The following is a 17,360-nucleotide window of genomic DNA, read 5'->3' as shown; positions in this document are numbered from 1 at the left end:
ATATGTGATATTTGGGTAATGCGTATCCATTCTTACTGTTTTCTGTAGGATTTATATAATTTTAAAGCTTGGATATAAAAACCTATTTTTTTTAAGACATCACCCACTATAATTATAGTAGACAAAGGGAATCTTCAAGGAGCTGAAGTCTTTGCACCAGAGGGAATATTAACTGTAGTTCCTATGACAGCACAAGCGCGGTTTGTAACTCCAAGAATATAGCGTGCAGATCCTATCGCTGCAGGTGTGGGAACAGTTGGGACGTCAGGAACAGCCTCCAGTTGTCGCTATATTTTATGGAGATCCGTTATGCAAGCATATGTAGAAGGGCTTAGGATCCTCCCTGGCATTAGCTTTGCCCCTTCCGTTGGCCCTGGAAGCAGACATTAAATATAATTGGTCTTGAAAAGAGAGGCTTAATACGGCAGGCTGACCTGCAAGGACTCAACGATCTGTCTGGGATTTGATCACTCCGTTGACCTGGGCAAATCCTTTCATCGCAGAGAAATCTTCTTAAGTTGTGTCTCCCCTTGAACCTGGGAATGACATTCCTGCACTTTTAATTGCCGCAATAAAAGCACCACTGATAATGCGAACTACCTAGTAAACAGGAACATGGGTACCATGTGACCATATATAAGGCTCGGCCCTGTGTAATTAAACTCAAGCTCATAGTGTTGTCTACCCATAAATATTTTTTGCTTTGTGATTCGTATCCCGCCTACTTGAGAATTCTTACCGGCACATATTTGGTTAAATAAGACTGAATAATCTGAAATAGACTAGTTAAGTCCTTAGTCTATCTAGGCGCCTGCAAGGCTGCCATTTAAATCTCCCACGAGTCTTGACATGCTGTATATTTTTGAGAAGCTGAGCGCATGCACTGAGCCTCTAAATGCTTTTCCTCTGCTCTGTTAAAACAAGTTCCATCCCTCTAAGCACAAGCACAAAAATCAGATCCTTCCATGCTGCACGGGATAATTGCATAGAGACTAGCAGGTAGGCTTTTTCTGTCTCCCCCTGGGTGCAGCATCTTGTACAGTGAACACGTGATATACCTAAAGGCAGCCAAAGGAGCTTTCAACGTCTAAGACCGTAATTGGTTGACTAGCTTTGTCCTTAAAGCTGCGTGGAGGTTTCCAAAGTCCTGACAATTATTTAAAGTAATTAAGTTAGCGGAGATTTTCATGTGCTAAGACAGCTGGATGCATCTGATTCCAATCCCCCCCCCCCCCCCCAATGAAACTTTCTTTAATAATATATATAATGTCATCTCTTGCCTCTATCTCTCTCTATCAATACTTTTATATAAAAGTAGATCTTTGGGCTATAGATCTTGGCTACTTTAAGAAATACATTTCTTATGGCTCCAACAATCCCTATCGTACAGGGTATTTCGGATAAATGCACAAGCCTGCTGACTTGCTTTGCACTGTGGAAATGTATTGATTGGCCCCGGCAGAGAAGATGAAGAGTTAATATATAAAGCGTGTCGTTTAGTGTGTAATTTGTTAATGCTTTCGGGAAAGCACAGGATTGTAATGCAGGTTGAACTGACTTCTGCTGATCCCGAATCGATACATTTTAATGTCCATTAGCTGTGCATCCAGGTAAAAAAATATCCTCTGCTTCTTGGCAGTGTATGTTTGGAGTTATATATATATTTATATTTTATTTTTTAAACCCATGGCCAGAACGTCTTGAAGATGGTGTTTCCTGGTAAGACATTGTCACTCTTGAAGTCTTATGGAGGTCTATGGTTTAATTGATTCAACACAATTTTATAGGATGCATCATATAATCCAATTTTATAAATGTAATGCGATGGATGGATGGATAGATATAATTTTATTAAGGAAATATTGTTTGTTTTCCACAATCCTAAACCTCATCGTGCCACCATATCGCTCTATATGTAGAGGTATGCAAACACCTCTGTAGTAGTCAACAGAACAGAACACATAGTTCCCACACGGTTCTTGCCAAACAAAGCACCAAAGGAAAGTGCACTTCCCTTACACTATTCCCTCTGCTGCCGTCTCTTGACCCGCTTCATTCATTGGCAGAATGCCACCGGTTTTTGCTCCACCCTTCTCACAATTGGTGTTACTTAAATAAATAAAACTAAAATTCCTTTTTGGAGAACTAATCATTTATTGGCTGTAGGTCTGTCTCCTACAAAACTGTGCTTGGTGATATAGACGGGAGGGGAAAGTATGCATCGGATGGGGTGACATTACTTATCGAACATTCCAGACCCATTACGTGGGCCGATACAAGTGCAAATGCCAACAAATCCTACAAGTTAATGAATTGTTGGTGGTCGCTCTGACTGATGGAACTATGTGGTGACTCAACTTAAACAACAAAGAGTGCACATTTCACCCGGCTTATTCAGAGACTGTTATTTCCTTTCCTTTATAAAATAAAAAAAACTATTGTAGATATTTACTAGATGGCGAACAAAGGGGCAGACGTGATGCAGAGTGGAGATCACGTCTTTGGTGAGGAGTCAATTTTTTATCCTAGTTTGGGTGTGGAAGGGGGGGGGGTTACCCGTTTCCATATTCCTACCGCCCTGAAAGTCATGTGTCGACAGACCTATGTGAAGTTTTTCTCAATTATTCATACTTTTTTTTTTTTTTTAACTGCTCAAAGTTGTCTATTCCCTAAAAGTTGGAGCTATGCGTACAGATGGCGAGTTACAAAAGACGCCAAGTTGCAGTATCAAGTCTATGTCTTGAAACCACTTCCTTGTCTATTCTCACTTCTTAATTTTTGAGTCTCCAGATGAGGCCTCTTGTGATGGAAACTTCATGGTAATTTAAAGCTCCTTATGTCAAGAGCAGGGTTTAATACAATTTTTTTTTTTTATTAACACTGCTACAAGTATAGTGTTTTGAAGATTACCAACTAATGTTGAACCAACCAGTTGACCAACAATGTGGTGTAAATGGTTGACATATGAGTCTCCAAAAATATAAAACGAGTCGAATCGGGCATTTGGATTTCTGCATATCACCTGTAAAGGTTTACTTCCCTTTTCTACATTCCCCACGCTTGTACAGGCAAGTATTTGGGGGGGGGGGTTGTTGGCTGAACTGTATCTGTGTGTGTGGCCCGCTCAAGGATTTCCCATACCACTATTAGCTATGTAGACTATTTATATAGTCTTACTTCCCTTTTTTTTTTCTTTGTAAAACTGTACTTTTCGGAAACTAGTATTTTTTTTTGTCCTATGTATTACCTTGAAACTAGAATTACATGAACTTTTGACATGGGTACTATTGTAAAATTTACCCATTCTCCTGTTTAAAGTATACCATTTTATTCATCTATAACCGCTGACACATTTCACATCATGTAGCTTCCAGCTCTAGTAAAAACTGCATAAATGCGTGAATATTGTATTTTACAAGCTTTTATCACCTGGCATTTTCCTAGAAGACATAAACTATTCGAGTCATTTTATGTGCTCTTGGAGATAAGGCGTCTTTTCAGAACAGTGCAGGTTCATTTATGGATTGTCACTCCTAAATATGTAAACACATTTTGATTTGGGCTCTGTGTCTTATGAAGTTTGTTGCCTTACGCACAAATAGAAATGGTCCTCGAAGTCTCTCCTAACCCAAATATAGTGCTCAATCACATTTCATCTAGGATGGGGGGTGACTGAATTAAGGCATGTGAGTTAAATTGGTTACAGTAGTAATAAAACATTACTAGTTCTTCCGAAAGTGTTTTATTGGTATGGCTGCTCAAACGCAACCTATGCACAGACATGGTGCTGTTTTTTTAAGAAACGGAAATTACCATGCTTTACCGATCCAATTGGATTTGTTAATTAAATGATTTGGTGTTAAGGATATTTATTAATCAGTGCAATAAAGTACAACATTTTAGAATATTCTATAAAAATCCGATTCCGCTATAACCTTTGCTTTGCCCTAAATAGAAATTTTCAACAAGGTGAAATATATAGTAGTGATACACATATCATATATCAGTACATAAGAGCTCACATAGGAACACAATGGAAGGGAAGAACTCCAAGCCAGGGTAGCGTATTAAATAGGACAATTGTTCTTCTTCACTGTCTCCTCCACACTTCAGACACTGGGTGTCTCTGATTACACATACTGCCTCTCCAAGTTTAGTGGCAAAGTCTGTTTTGTCTAGTACAATGGTATCCAGACACTGCTTGCCTGGAAGCAGCTGCATGGTATGTTATGTCTTCTTCTCAAAGGCGGATTCCTGGATTTGCTTTTTTCCTTTTATTCTTCTCTCGTTTAGATACTACAATGTCACATTTGATTACTTGTCCTCAGCCCACATGGGGCCTGCCATTCAATGCTAGGAGAGCACACAAATACATTTTATACTAATTTAATTAGATTGTGAAGGGTCCAACAATATGATTTTCATCTCATTCACCCAAGACACCAATGCTTATTTAATGCAAAGATTGGCAGTACCTACTACCCATATATTACACAGACCGGGCTTCTTGGTTATAACGTTCACATCAAAAACTCATTTGTCTAACACTTAAGCATTTAGAAGAAGAGAAAGAGAGACCTACTACTTTTGAGGTTTGCTTTTTAAATAAGAACTAATAGACCGGCGTCTGGTGTTGTGGTTTTGCTGTTGGTGAGAATCTTATTTTTTAAAATTTTTTTTTTTTTGCTGCTCGTAAGAGATTGTAGTGAAACAGGAAGACCTCACCCTAAGTCTGCTCAGAAAAACTACCTCTACTTTCTGTATTTAGCAAGTGCAATATCAGGGTGACTTGTCATTAGATGACACAATTTTGATGCCAATATAGGAATTTCCAATTCTATTGGTCTTCATCTACGCCGGTGCCTTCGTTTTGCTCATCTTACCAACGCCACAAGTTGATGCTTTCTAAACTTGCATGACCTTTTCTGTTCTGTGTCAATTTTCCTTTTGGTTTAAAAACTTTATATACAGCCTGTTTAGGCTTGTAACCTGCACTCCGATCATTAGCTTGCCAGAGCTTGTTTTTTTCAAACTCAAACACTTCATTGGTATTTCCATGAGGATGCCTGCATGGTCGTCTTTATGCTTGCCTTGTCATGTGTGTTCCTAATAAAACGTCCCACCTTTCTTTTAAATTCTTGTCTATCATTATCCCCATTTCCTCCAAAATAGAGCTCACTTTTTAAAATGAAGGTTCATCTATAATCCCCGGAATGTGTCAATATAGCTTAGAGCAGAGGTGTGCTCTAAAATCCTGGGTCCTAATGCAAAATCTTAGCCTATCCTTTTTCATGTGCTATTTTATATTGCCACTGTGTCAGTGTGTAGAATGGGCCCCTTCTAGCACCTTTGCTTTCCCATATCTGTTGTATACAAAAAATGCAGCCATGACCAATATGTCTCGACGCGTCCATTGTGTCTCACCTAGCCAGACTAGTTCCCAGCTCTGCACTGATGAGGAGAAGAACCACTCTCTGCAGATGGGACTGATTTGGTCCTGTCTTAAGTCAGGTCACAAATCTTCTTGAAGGTTGAGAATTGAAGGTTGAGAATTTCATGATCTATCTTTCAAAAGGAGGCACTGGAGGCATAGTTTTCCAGAAAAACTAACTCTCATCTGCCTTTCACATAGAATGTGAAATTGTGTGTCGGGAGACTTGTTTTGTAAGACATTCTGCCTTTTGGAGACTCCAAAATGTGAGTTGATTTTTTTTAATTTAGACTCTTACGCACCTGCTCGTAAGTTACCCATGTTCTTTTACGTCTTTATTTGTACGTAGAAGGGAACCTTTCTCTTGCCAAGAGGTCTCTTCTATGCTTTAGGGTGATTTACAGTCCAAGCATCTAACCACTTGTGGAAAAGTCAAAGCAGGATTTGGCACCTTACCCAGAATCCAGTGCAGCTGTGGCAGAGTGAAGTCATCTTCATAACAACCATGACAAATAAACACGGTCTGCGCTGTTCCTGATTCACACCACATAAAATATGTGCAGGCAAAAAGCAGACATTTGTCATTTTCAGGGTGGGTTAGGATGGGGGTGCTCATTCTCACCAGTTCCATTTCTGTCATTGCTAATATCGGTAGCGCAGTGAAGTCATTTTTGGCCTCTCGTTACGTTATTGGTCCTTTGAAAAAGAGTTCTGTGAGGTGAGGACCAATTTACGGCCAGGAATTGGTTTACCCTTTATAGTCACAAATACCATCGCGCATGACTCAGTTCTCAGGAGACATGGCAAAAGTTATTTTCAGTTGTGCAGTTAAAATACTTCTTAAGGAACATCACACATGCAGAGAGACTTCCCTAAATTTGCTGTTCCTTGTCTAATCTCCTGTAGTTCATTGGGCTTTTTTTTCATCAGTCTGCAAGAGTACATGCCTTTTAATTGGCCAGTGTATAGAGGCCAATAGAGAAGTCTTAAATCCTTATACAAAGTAATATAAGGGCATGTATAATGTAGAAGCAAGAAGTTTGGCATTTAGCACAACCAGATGTAGCTATTTGGTAACTCATGAACCAATTGTAAAACATTTATGAAGACACACACACACACACACACACACACACACACACACACACACACACACACACACACACACACACACACACACACACACACACACACACACACACACACACACACACACACACACACACACACACTTCAATATATAGTGCATATATATACATCTCCAAGTTACCGATCAAAATTTTAACGTTGTGTTTTTTTATGTTTTTATTTTAGATTTCATCTGAACCTCCACCTAAAAAATTGAAAAGTGATGAATCCATCCTTCACTCCCCAAGCTCAGCAGAAAAAGACAAGTCCTCAAGTTGGTTACGAAATTTGTCAAACTCAAGCAAGGTAATGTATCTTGTGCATTTTAGATTGTATTTTATATCGTTGATGGGAACTTGTGTGTTGTCTTAAAATACTTGTCGGAAGGGTATTTCCTTCTCATTGTTTTGTCTCATGCAGGATAGGAGGTAAATAGTTTTTTTTTTTATTTTTTTTAGTGCTTTAGAAAATACATGTTGCAGGACTGCCTCCCCTCCTCGCCATCCCATAGCAGGATCTTAATAATATTTTTTGGCAGGCAAATCTAATCCTATTCATCCTCTCCAGTAAAAGTTAATAAGCAATTCGGGCCAGTGCCACAAACTAAGGAAGGGTTCGAGGGACATTTGGCAATGAACATCCTTTATGACCACAAATCACAACAATTTGTTGGATGCACAGTCAACGAGAACTATTGGCATATTGTGTGTACATTGTTGTGTCTTAGCTTGCTATTAGAAAAGTTAGCCAGTAGGGGGCAGTTACTTTTTGCTTGTTATCTTTCTCATAGGGGACATCAAGTACAGATATGCTATTTCAAGCATGTTTTATATGTTTTTAACCCCTTTTTTTTTCCTCTCTCTTTCATTGCAGAATTCAGCATATAGTCACCCTCGCCAGCGCCTGTCAGCTTTCCGGCCCTGGTCCCCTGCCATTTCAGCAAATGAGAAGGAGTTGCCTGCCCTTATCAGAGATGGGTAAGGTTATAATTTTCTCGTCAAACCTTCAGATTTTTTTTGTCACTAAGTTACAAAAAAAAATGTATTGGTAGTGCGTAATCTTTTTGCAATTTTTTTTTCTTTTTATTAAATAGTTTTTATAGTTACAAGAGCTTTGAGCACCTGGTTGCTCCCAATGTCGCCCTGGCACCCCCGGCCCCACAGAAAGTCATCACAAGCCCATTGTGTGCACCAACTGTGCCAAGAAGCATTCAGACATCGAGTAATCCTGCTCACTCTCGAAAACGAAGGCCCACTGCAGAAATGCCATCAGTTCCTGAGGCACCTGCTCCTCCTGCCCCAGCCCGGGAAGAAGAAAAAGAATCTGAAACGGAAATCGAGGTGGAAAGTAGAGAAGAATGTAAGTGTGAGTTGAATTATTAATTTATTACCTTTCTAAGTATACCATTTCTGTTGCTATAAGTATCGCACCTGCCTAAGAATATCTCCCATGGCTTAGGGTGCCCTTTCACCCAGTGTGATATATAAAGCAGTTTGCTGTGCAAGCATTTTCTCTGGGACCTTCATAAAAATAATAATGTTGCTTATAAATCATGTTTGCTCTATTCGGCTCAGAGGGCGGGTGATGAAATTGAAATTACAGATCAAAGATTAAATGGATTATGTTTACGAGTCAAGTTCCAGTAGTTAATCTGTGCTGTTCTTCTGAAGCTGGGTATCACCTTGCCTGGTGGATGAATCACTTGGGTCACACTCGGGTCATCACACTCCGTGTTGTACTTCTCCTGTGATACTTTGGTGTGCCATACACAGGAACTCCGTGCGGGAATTTTTATTGCTGACATTTTAGGAGCTAGCATGCACATTACACATGATTACAAATTGTCACACTTCTAATTGAATTCAGATGTTTATTAATCTAATGGTATTGTGTGAAAGTTTTTAATATGGCCTTCAACATACCTTGCAGCTCACGGTCCTCTTTACATTGAGCTTGTTTTTCCCTAATTTCATTTATCTAAGAAATCATATTTTGCTGCCCATGATGGTTGTTTCCTACTGATTCCGATGGGTTCCTTTTGAATATAATGCATGCACTAGATTCAGGATGGAATATGCCATTTTGTTTGAGGAGCTTTTGTAATTTCCTTCCACTGTTTATGAATTGCAGCCGTCCTAGTTTAAAAGCTATACTTGACCTATTCGCATGTGTAGACTTTGAGTAAGCAAGCAACAATTGGTTATATCCGTTCTTATTATCTTGGTTTTTCCTGTCTTTCAGTTACCTCTTCGTTGTCTTCGCTTTCCTCTCCTTCCTTCACGTCCTCAAGCTCAGCCAAGGAGTTAAGTTCTCCTGGCATGTTGGCTCCAACAGTAGTCAACCCTTCTTTTGAAGGGGCGCATCATGGTGATTCACACAGCAGTGGACTTGAGGCAGAATTGGAGCACCTAAGGCAAGCACTGGACAGTGGTTTAGATTCCAAGGAAGCCAAAGAAAAGTTCCTCCATGAAGTAGTAAAAATGAGAGTGAAGCAAGAAGAGAAACTGAATGCTGCGTTGCAGGCCAAACGTAGTCTCCAACAGGTAATTTTTTCACAGACAGATAACGTATACATTGTCCACCAATATTTGTGAAATAAGATGATCTTGTTCTGGGCATAGCATGGTAGGAAGTGATTGTGACTCCAGAGATTCTGGTACATCTGTTTCATAAGGTAATGTGCTAAGGCATTGCAACTTGTTCATCCTTACCAATCACCTATACAATAAAACCTGCCCTACAGAAGGTTGTCCATATACAAAATAAAAGAAAGGAAAACACCATGGAGACATGGTGTCCAAGGAAGGACGAGCTGGAGTCTGAGGCACCTTTTAGGGAAACTCTAGGTTAATACATCTTCCTAATGGAATTATATTATAAGAATAACCTACATTGTCCACCTGCGAGATGATGGCGCCCCAGACAGGAGACAGTTGTTCTCCTTGCTGTCTGCAAGATGAATCGTGGCAGCTTCCTTCCCCCACGCTATGGAGTTCCTAATTTTGGTGGGGAGAAAGTCAGGAGTGCAGTGGAGTTAACAATGGCTTGGCTGGGATGTCATATTATTGTAAAGGGAAAAGGATTTCCCATGACCTAGCTGTAGGGTGTTACTAAACAGAAATATGTTGTTGTGCATGTCCGTATCAGAGAGCAAGAGGAAGTCTCATTTCTGGTTCTGTTTTTGTCTCTTTTACCTCCCCTGGATATAGCGCGTGAATCCTTTCAAAAGTATATTGATTATGAATTGAATGATTTGCAAGGTTTTTTTTTTTTTTTTTTAAATGTTGAATAAAATATCCCTCTCCTACCCCTTACAACATTGAAAACTTTATATATAAATGTGTAAACATTTATTTTTTTTACAGCCTTATTATTTTAGATTCCTTTTGCAGCTTTTTTTTACTTTTTCATAATTTTTTTTTTTTATTTGGTCATCATTAGGAGTTGGAGTTCCTCCGTGTTGCCAAGAAAGAAAAGTTGAGAGAAGCAACCGAGGCAAAACGCAACTTGAGAAAAGAAATTGAACGTCTCCGGGCTGAAAACGAGAAAAAAATGAAGGAGGCTAATGAATCACGGTTACGTCTGAAGCGAGAGTTGGAACAAGCCAGGCAAGTCAGAGTGTGCGATAAAGGTTGCGAGGCCGGCCGGATACGGGCGAAATACTCAGCTCAGGTAACTTTTTTTATAACTTTTTTTTACTTAATTTTTTTTTGGTCCTGTAGGGCTATAGCAAACATAGGCTTGAATCTGAGCATACTGACAGAGAAAGAAAACAATTTATGCTGCTTTGAAAATACTCAGTCAATAACGGGAAGGGGAGTAGACTGATTCTGCTGATTTGAGACATACCAAACCAGGAAATGATGTGAACTTCCTCCCCAGCTCTAAGCTGATAAGAGGCCTCCAGACTAAACATTACTAGAGTGAGAACTCAATGGGTGTTACCTGCAGCTCACTTCCACTGTACAAGAAACGCCAGGCTGCAGCTGTGCGCCTATAGGAAAACCTGTTTGGGTGGTGGTCTGTGGAATTAAAGCTTGAAGACTCATACCAGGTCTCTAAAGCTGGATAAGTCATCTTTAATAATAAGTCATTTTTAATAAGTATTTTTTTTTCTCTTGGGATGAAGACCTTGTAATTTATTAATAGTAATTTCTAGGTTTTCAATAGCTTAGTTTAACCCCAGGACCTAAATTACTTTTAGAACGCCAATTCTGGTAATGCTCCCGTTCTTAAGAGTCAATGACTGCAGCCTAAGATATTAAAATGGGGAGTAGAAAAGTAAAGGGGGAAAAAAAAGATCTATTCTAGTACCGTGTTTCTTTGTGAAATAATTAGCAGCGTGTCTCTACGCAGCCAGCAGTCAGGGGCATACGGCTTCCTCTGTCAAGGTCAGAATAGGGTCACTTAACCAGCATACTTGTGTAGCAGATACAGAAGGCGGTCAAAGATAAACACAATGTATTTGTTACAGCATCACATCCTTGAGTTTACTTCCTATGAAATAAAGGTCATCCATGAAGAAGTTGCAGTTAAGCTCAAATATCCGTTTTATTGATGATCTATTAACATTGTAATTTTTTTTTTAGTAATAAATAGTTCATAAGAGTTAGGAAAAAATTCTTAATTTTTAATTTTGTTTTAGAGTGAGTTAAAAAGAAATATAAAAATGATGTTCCGACCTTCGTGTTACCGCTTCAAAGTTGCTTTGGATTCCCAATGGCTCAACTTCTTGTTCCATGTTAACACACAAAAAATGCCTGCATATAGCCAACTGTAGCAGATAGGTGGGCATTTTGGCTTCTTGTGTCGATATGGGATCTGTATGTAGACTCCAATTGGAAGCATGGACAGCATTGGAGCAAGAACCTCCATGGGATCCAAGAGTATTGTTGCTTTTCTGTTTTTAACCCATGCCAAACCAATCTTTAAAACATTGACTTTTGAAGTGAGCATTTTCATAGATTTTTTTTTTTTTTGTGTCCAATTTTAGATAGAGGAGCTGCAAGCAAAACTCCAGCATGCAGACAGCGACAGAGAAAAACTTCGGACAGATCTTGTACAGGAGCGGGAAGCCAGAGAACACTTGGAAAAAGTTGTCAAAGATCTACAGGAACAACTTTGGTCCAAGCCTACCAACCTTTCCAGCAGTGAACACACACGAAAAGACATTGAGAACTAATGCAAACTAAAACACAAACAAATTCCTTTTTGAAGCAAAAAAAAAAAAAAAGTAAGAAAAAAAGTATCTATTCATCAACAAATTCTACGTATATGCACAGGAAGAGGAGAAGGTTGCCCGATGTATGCATGAATAGGTGCACGTGTGAGTGTATGGAGTGTGTGCATTGAGCATGCACTAATAAATATGAACATTTACAAGAGTGGAAAATGAGAGATCCTATACAACAGAAGCACTGAACTATGCCTCGTTTGAACCCACACAGCACAACATCTTACTGTGCCTCACAGAGTGTTTATAAAAAGAGCCATTTAGGCTCGAAAAAATTTAAACTTTTTTTTTCTACGTGTCAACTACAAGATAACGCAGCATTCAAGTCAAAGATTCAAACAAAGCAAGCATGATCAGTCCTTTAAAAAAAAAAAAAAAGCGAGGAAAAAAAAAATTAAGGAAATAAAAAAACAATGTATAATTCTTACGCTTGCCTGGATCACTTTGAGATTTACATTTTCTTATAAGCTATTTAATATAAAATATATTAAAATGATGAGGACATTGTAAAGACTCCATATTAAAATGGGGGGGGGGGGATTTTTTTTGTATAACAAACTTTGATGCACAATTTTAACTGACTTGTTACAGGCTTTTTGGGGTTTATTATAAAAACATTAACCCTTCCTTGCTACTCCAGTATCCACCCTTCCTCTCAATGCTATATTCATGTCGACTGTGCAATGTATTGGTAGCAAGCCATCAATTGAACCCTGTTAATTAGAGACTCTACTACATTAGTGGCTTCTCCGTAAGATTTTCTTGCCTGGGAATTATCAAAATGCTCCAACTTGTGTTTGTTTTTGTTCTTTTTTGTTTGTTTTTTATTCTCTATTTTTATTTTTTTGGAACCTCTATATATTACAAAAAAAAAAAAAAATAAGAGAATATATATATGTATATTTTTTTATTTTATTTTTTATTTTGTTTTGTTGAGACAGGTTTATCTGTGCACATATAGGAGAGGGTGAAAGACAGAAGTCATAACAACGAATAAAAAGGAAATGGAACTTTTTAGCCATATTGACCAGTGTTTAAATCCCATCATATTGGAAAGAGATCTCTGGGTGTATTAAAAACACACACACACATTAAGGCCTCTTTTACGAATTATCTTTGAAGTCTTTGGAACAAAGAATATAAACTGGCTGCTAAGTTTGTTAAAAGAACAGCAAGTATTTGGAAGTTGGTCTAATCTCTTAAACAACAAAAAGTTTTAGTTTCATTTTTCTTTTCATTAATTCAGTATTTGACCCTTTACACTGCGTTAGTGTTTGGAGCATGCGTTAACACCGTAGAATGCTGAATAGAGGGATATAAGCACTATCTTATAATAAGTATCCTATTCAGATGGATAGAATTTGGGGATAGATTTCTAAATTGAAGTGATTGTATCTTAATGGAAACCTAAGAAATAAAGCACAAAATTTTGTAGGTCATGACCCTGAAATATAAAAGGAGTTTGTTGTAGTTTATGACCCTACAATCTTTATACATACAAGAATTGGCGCCACCCATATCAATTGGTTGTATCTGGTATTGCAACCCAATTCCTATCAAATGAATGGGTTGAGCAGAAGAATATGGTTTCCAGTGTTGGGGGTTCTAAAACTACCTATATTGTAATTCAAAGAGAACTACCCTGAAATGACAGCTGTGGTGCTAGGAAGTATTGAACAACCTTAATACTGCAGTCCGTTGAACCGTTTGGGTACTGACTTGACCAAGTATTCTTTGCTGGTTGCTTTATGTATTTGTAGGGGTGTTTTTAAAGTTGTATTGTGGAAGGGTGAACATCCCGGTATTTTTCTTGGTGGTAACTGGCAAGTGATTGTATTTGGAGTGTATTGGGATGAAATCCAGTCTGATGAACACAATATTACATTGGGATTTTTTGAAAGAAAAATTTAACCTGGAGATGACCATCCCCTAGTTGACTGATGGTCCTTGGCATACTTGGCCATCTTGATTCTTAATCAATGGAAGCAACCTGCAGTTCCTCAGCCGCTACGAAACCATGAAGTCCTATACACCAGTAGGAACCATAAACTTGAATGGCTCCATAGCGGCTGAAGGATCATCCAGTTGTTCTGAACGACCCATTCCTGTTATGGAGGAGATGAACTCTATGTCCAGATACAGAAACATTTTATTTTCTTTTTGTTACGTCTGCGTTTTCTGTTTCATTTTTATTTCCATTTTTATGTGTTCATGAAACCAACTCAGTCTTCATTTTATCAGTTATGTCTAAATACCGTAATGGGCTTTCATGCTACGTATGTACAGGAAATATTTATACTCTATTGTAAAGTTTACTAACTGCTCTTTAAAAAAAATAAATAAAAAAATGTAAAAATATTCTATAATGAAAAAGATGTCAGAATAAAAAAAAAATTACATAGAACTAATAATAAAAATAACTTTGGTAACTGATGCATTGCTTATGGGACTGCAAAGGTCTGGTCTTAATCCACCATTTTTTATTTTTAGGTTGTATATAATAAATATTGGAGGGCATTTGTGCACCTTATTGGTAGACAAGTGACCCGCCTCAAAGGTGCAGTGCCACTCTGAAGTCAGAGCATCTCCACGCGAGGTCCCTTTTTTAGTGTTGCGTGGATTACCTTCCATGAAATCTTCTCATGTTGGAGAGGTTTCCTAAAATGATAATGGGTTAACCAACATGTGAAAGGGGAATACTTCAGGAGATTAAACTAAGACAGGGTTTTGTTTCTTTATAAGACAGCCGTTTTTTAATGCAAGTATTTCCAAAGGGATACCAAAATGGCTTCTCTACTTGGTGAAACAGCACAATATCTCCCGATACTCAGTGTTTTTATTAGATTCTATAAGGTGTATATGTTCAAAGTGGTCTAGCCCTCTTTAGACTTAGAGTACACTAACATGGCTTTGCGCATTGTACACCTCCGATGTCACTGCACCTTTGATAATATCCACCGATATTCTTGGGTATGTGACTTTTTTTTTTTGTTTCTGCACACACAATGCAATGAAGCAGTGTCTCACAAGTTTGTAATTTTTTTTTTAATCAGTTTTTTTAAAAAATGTGTCTCTTTGGAATCCACCCTTTCGCTGCTAGTGGGTTCCTCAACTCCTATAGAATGTATTTACATAAAGGCTGCGCTACAGGTCATATTTCCCCATTGGAAACCTCCTTACAATAAAGTTCATTGTACAGTCCTCCGAGCGGCTTTCCTAATGCTGCTGGTACCGGAGGGTCTTGCATCACATTTGCATGTATTATGCTCTGCAGCTGTTATTTTTTTTTTTTTTGTTACATAAAGTAATGCAAAAAATCAGCTATGGTGTCTGCAATTTTTTTTTACTTTTTAACATGTTTAAAACTTTTTTTCCCCCTTTTTTTTATTCAAACTCTATGAAATTCGGTTTTCACTGAAAGTAACACAAAACGGGCATTAGTATAGTTTTTGTATATGTGTTTATATCCCAAAAATTGCCTACATTTTATTTTATTTTCTCAACTGTTCGAATCCCAGGCACTGAATATTAAATTTGTAAAAGGGGGATCTTGGTCTACAGGAAATGGAATCTGATGGGCAAATAGTTATGAAAAATTAATTGGACAATTTGATTCTTGAGGGAATGAATGTTTTTAGCCAAGGAAAATCTAGAGCTTGGCTAATTTTAATTTTTTTGTTCAGTGTTTTAAATTTTTTTTTTTTTCTTGGTATCCCTGGTGGAATCCATTCTCTATGCTGTATATATGGTGCTGCCTTAGCAGTCAAAAAGTTTTGAAACTCTAAAGATATAAAAATCGGGCCCATTGCTATGTTCTCAGATGGTAATCTGGGTTATCTTTTTGTCTTTGCTTGTGTTTTGTAAAAATCACTTTTCGGATTTTTTGACACCAGTTGTCCATATACACAGGTCACCCTATACCGTGCCTTCCTTCCTAGTTAATCTGTGTGCCTTTTTAAAATGAGTCTATTACTTCAATTTTTAGAAGGTCTCCCATGAATATCAGGGCTCCTTACCCCTACTAAGAGATGTGAAGGGCGTGCCTTGTCTATTACATGGGAGTCAGACTACTCTTTTTAACTTTGGGTGCGGAACTCATTGGAGAAAAATAAATTAAAAGCCATAATCGTGCTGCATCAAATGCAACATGTGAAACGCTTGAAATACTTAAGTATTTGGAAATAAACTGGATGTTCTTAAAAAAAAAATCTTTTATCTTTTATTGTACTGCATGGCGTCATTGTAGTCTGCCATATTTTTCTATGCATGTTGCATTTTGTAATTTTTTCCCCCTTCTATCAGCCATTGTTTACTCTTTAAAATTTACCCAGAAATCAGTGCTTGCCCTTTGCGTCCTTCCGATACAGCCTTTTTTTTTTTTTTTTGTGGACACTGTTCTATATCTGCGATTCATAGGCAATGCCTTTATCCTCATGGGACTTTGCAAATGACTCTTACACTATCTGATCTACATAAAATACGTAAAGCCATTTTTTTTAAAAAGAGTGAAGTTTTAATAATAATTAAAAAAAAATACCATATACTCTCGTTTGCCTTACTAACGTTTGCTGCTACCAACATTGTAAGTTATTAGGTCCTCGGAGCATATGTTGTTTACAATGTTACACTTGCTTATAGCTTTTCAATCTCTGTATTCTACAACTGTTTGGGAGTTTCCATTTCAGATCAAAGTAGACTCGACCTGAATACTTTGATCTGATCAACCCAGCAGGTACATATTGTGAAAAAAACAGAGGCCTGTACCTTTTTAAATAAAAATAAATGAATAAATCTCGCTCCTGAGAGTGCTACCATTTTGGTTTGGCGATGAATCCCAGACTGAAGGGATGATGTTTTTATCAGCACAGGGGTTCAATGTGTAATTCTTATGTACAGTTTGCTGCGTTACAGTGTTGTGGGTTTTTTTTTTTTAATTTTTTAAGTGTTCCTGGATGTGACTGCTTTGCCTGTTCATGCAAAAGCTGTGACTCTCCCTCAGCTTAAAAATAGCATAACTTTGATAAATGTGCGTTCAATTTAATAACCATGTTTCTGTACTGAAAAAAATATAAAGGGAAACATAAACCAACAGCAATAACATTAATATCTATTCAGCAAATTACTCTTTAAGCATCATGTTCTACTTTTGAAAAAAATCAAACTAGCCAATTGTACAAAGAAACTCAATTTGTAAATATTTTTGTTTTTATTTTCTTTTTACAATGTTGTATTATACATGTATATGGTGTTTTTTTTTCTTTTTTTTTTTCTTCCTTTTAAAGGCTCTTTATTACCTGCTAATTGTCTGGTTTAATTGGTTGTGTTTTAACTATGAAGAATCTGTTAGAAAAACATTTTTTTGTAATCTATAAAAGTAGTTTTAATTTCCCCCCCCCCCATCACACTTTGTCCATATTTTCATTTTGTAAAGTTTTTTTTTTTTTTCCATCTTTTCTCCTATTAGAGGGTGTTTTTATTTTTTTGTATCGGGGGGGATATCAAAAGAATTTACATTTTTTCATTTGATGAAAAAAATACATCTGCATATGTTATAGCCAATATCATTTC

The 17,360-nt window shown here is 37.6% G+C and overlaps 1 protein-coding gene across 2 annotated transcripts in view; it reads left to right on the top strand.

Annotated features, from left to right (window-relative positions):
* SKI (SKI proto-oncogene) overlaps window positions 1-16,569 on the top strand; it is a 62,866-nt gene extending 46,297 nt beyond the window's left edge. The window contains exons 2-7 of one of the 2 annotated variants that reach the window (XM_072155974.1): window positions 6,746-6,865; window positions 7,433-7,536; window positions 7,653-7,924; window positions 8,801-9,102; window positions 10,001-10,231; window positions 11,553-16,569. In XM_072155974.1, coding sequence (XP_072012075.1) covers window positions 6,746-6,865; window positions 7,433-7,536; window positions 7,653-7,924; window positions 8,801-9,102; window positions 10,001-10,231; window positions 11,553-11,741 — 1,218 coding nt within the window. In that variant the 3' untranslated portion in view covers window positions 11,742-16,569. The remainder of the gene's footprint in view (window positions 1-6,745; window positions 6,866-7,432; window positions 7,537-7,652; window positions 7,925-8,800; window positions 9,103-10,000; window positions 10,232-11,552) is intronic. The other variant, XM_072155975.1, reaches the window with a different exon arrangement.
* Window positions 16,570-17,360: the final 791 nt, after the last annotated feature.

The sequence above is a fragment of the Engystomops pustulosus genome, chromosome 6, assembly GCF_040894005.1.
Source record: "Engystomops pustulosus chromosome 6, aEngPut4.maternal, whole genome shotgun sequence".
Classification (NCBI taxonomy): domain Eukaryota; kingdom Metazoa; phylum Chordata; class Amphibia; order Anura; family Leptodactylidae; genus Engystomops; species Engystomops pustulosus.
The sequence above is the reverse complement of the archived record's forward strand: the minus strand, read 5'-3'. Positions and strand labels throughout refer to the sequence as shown.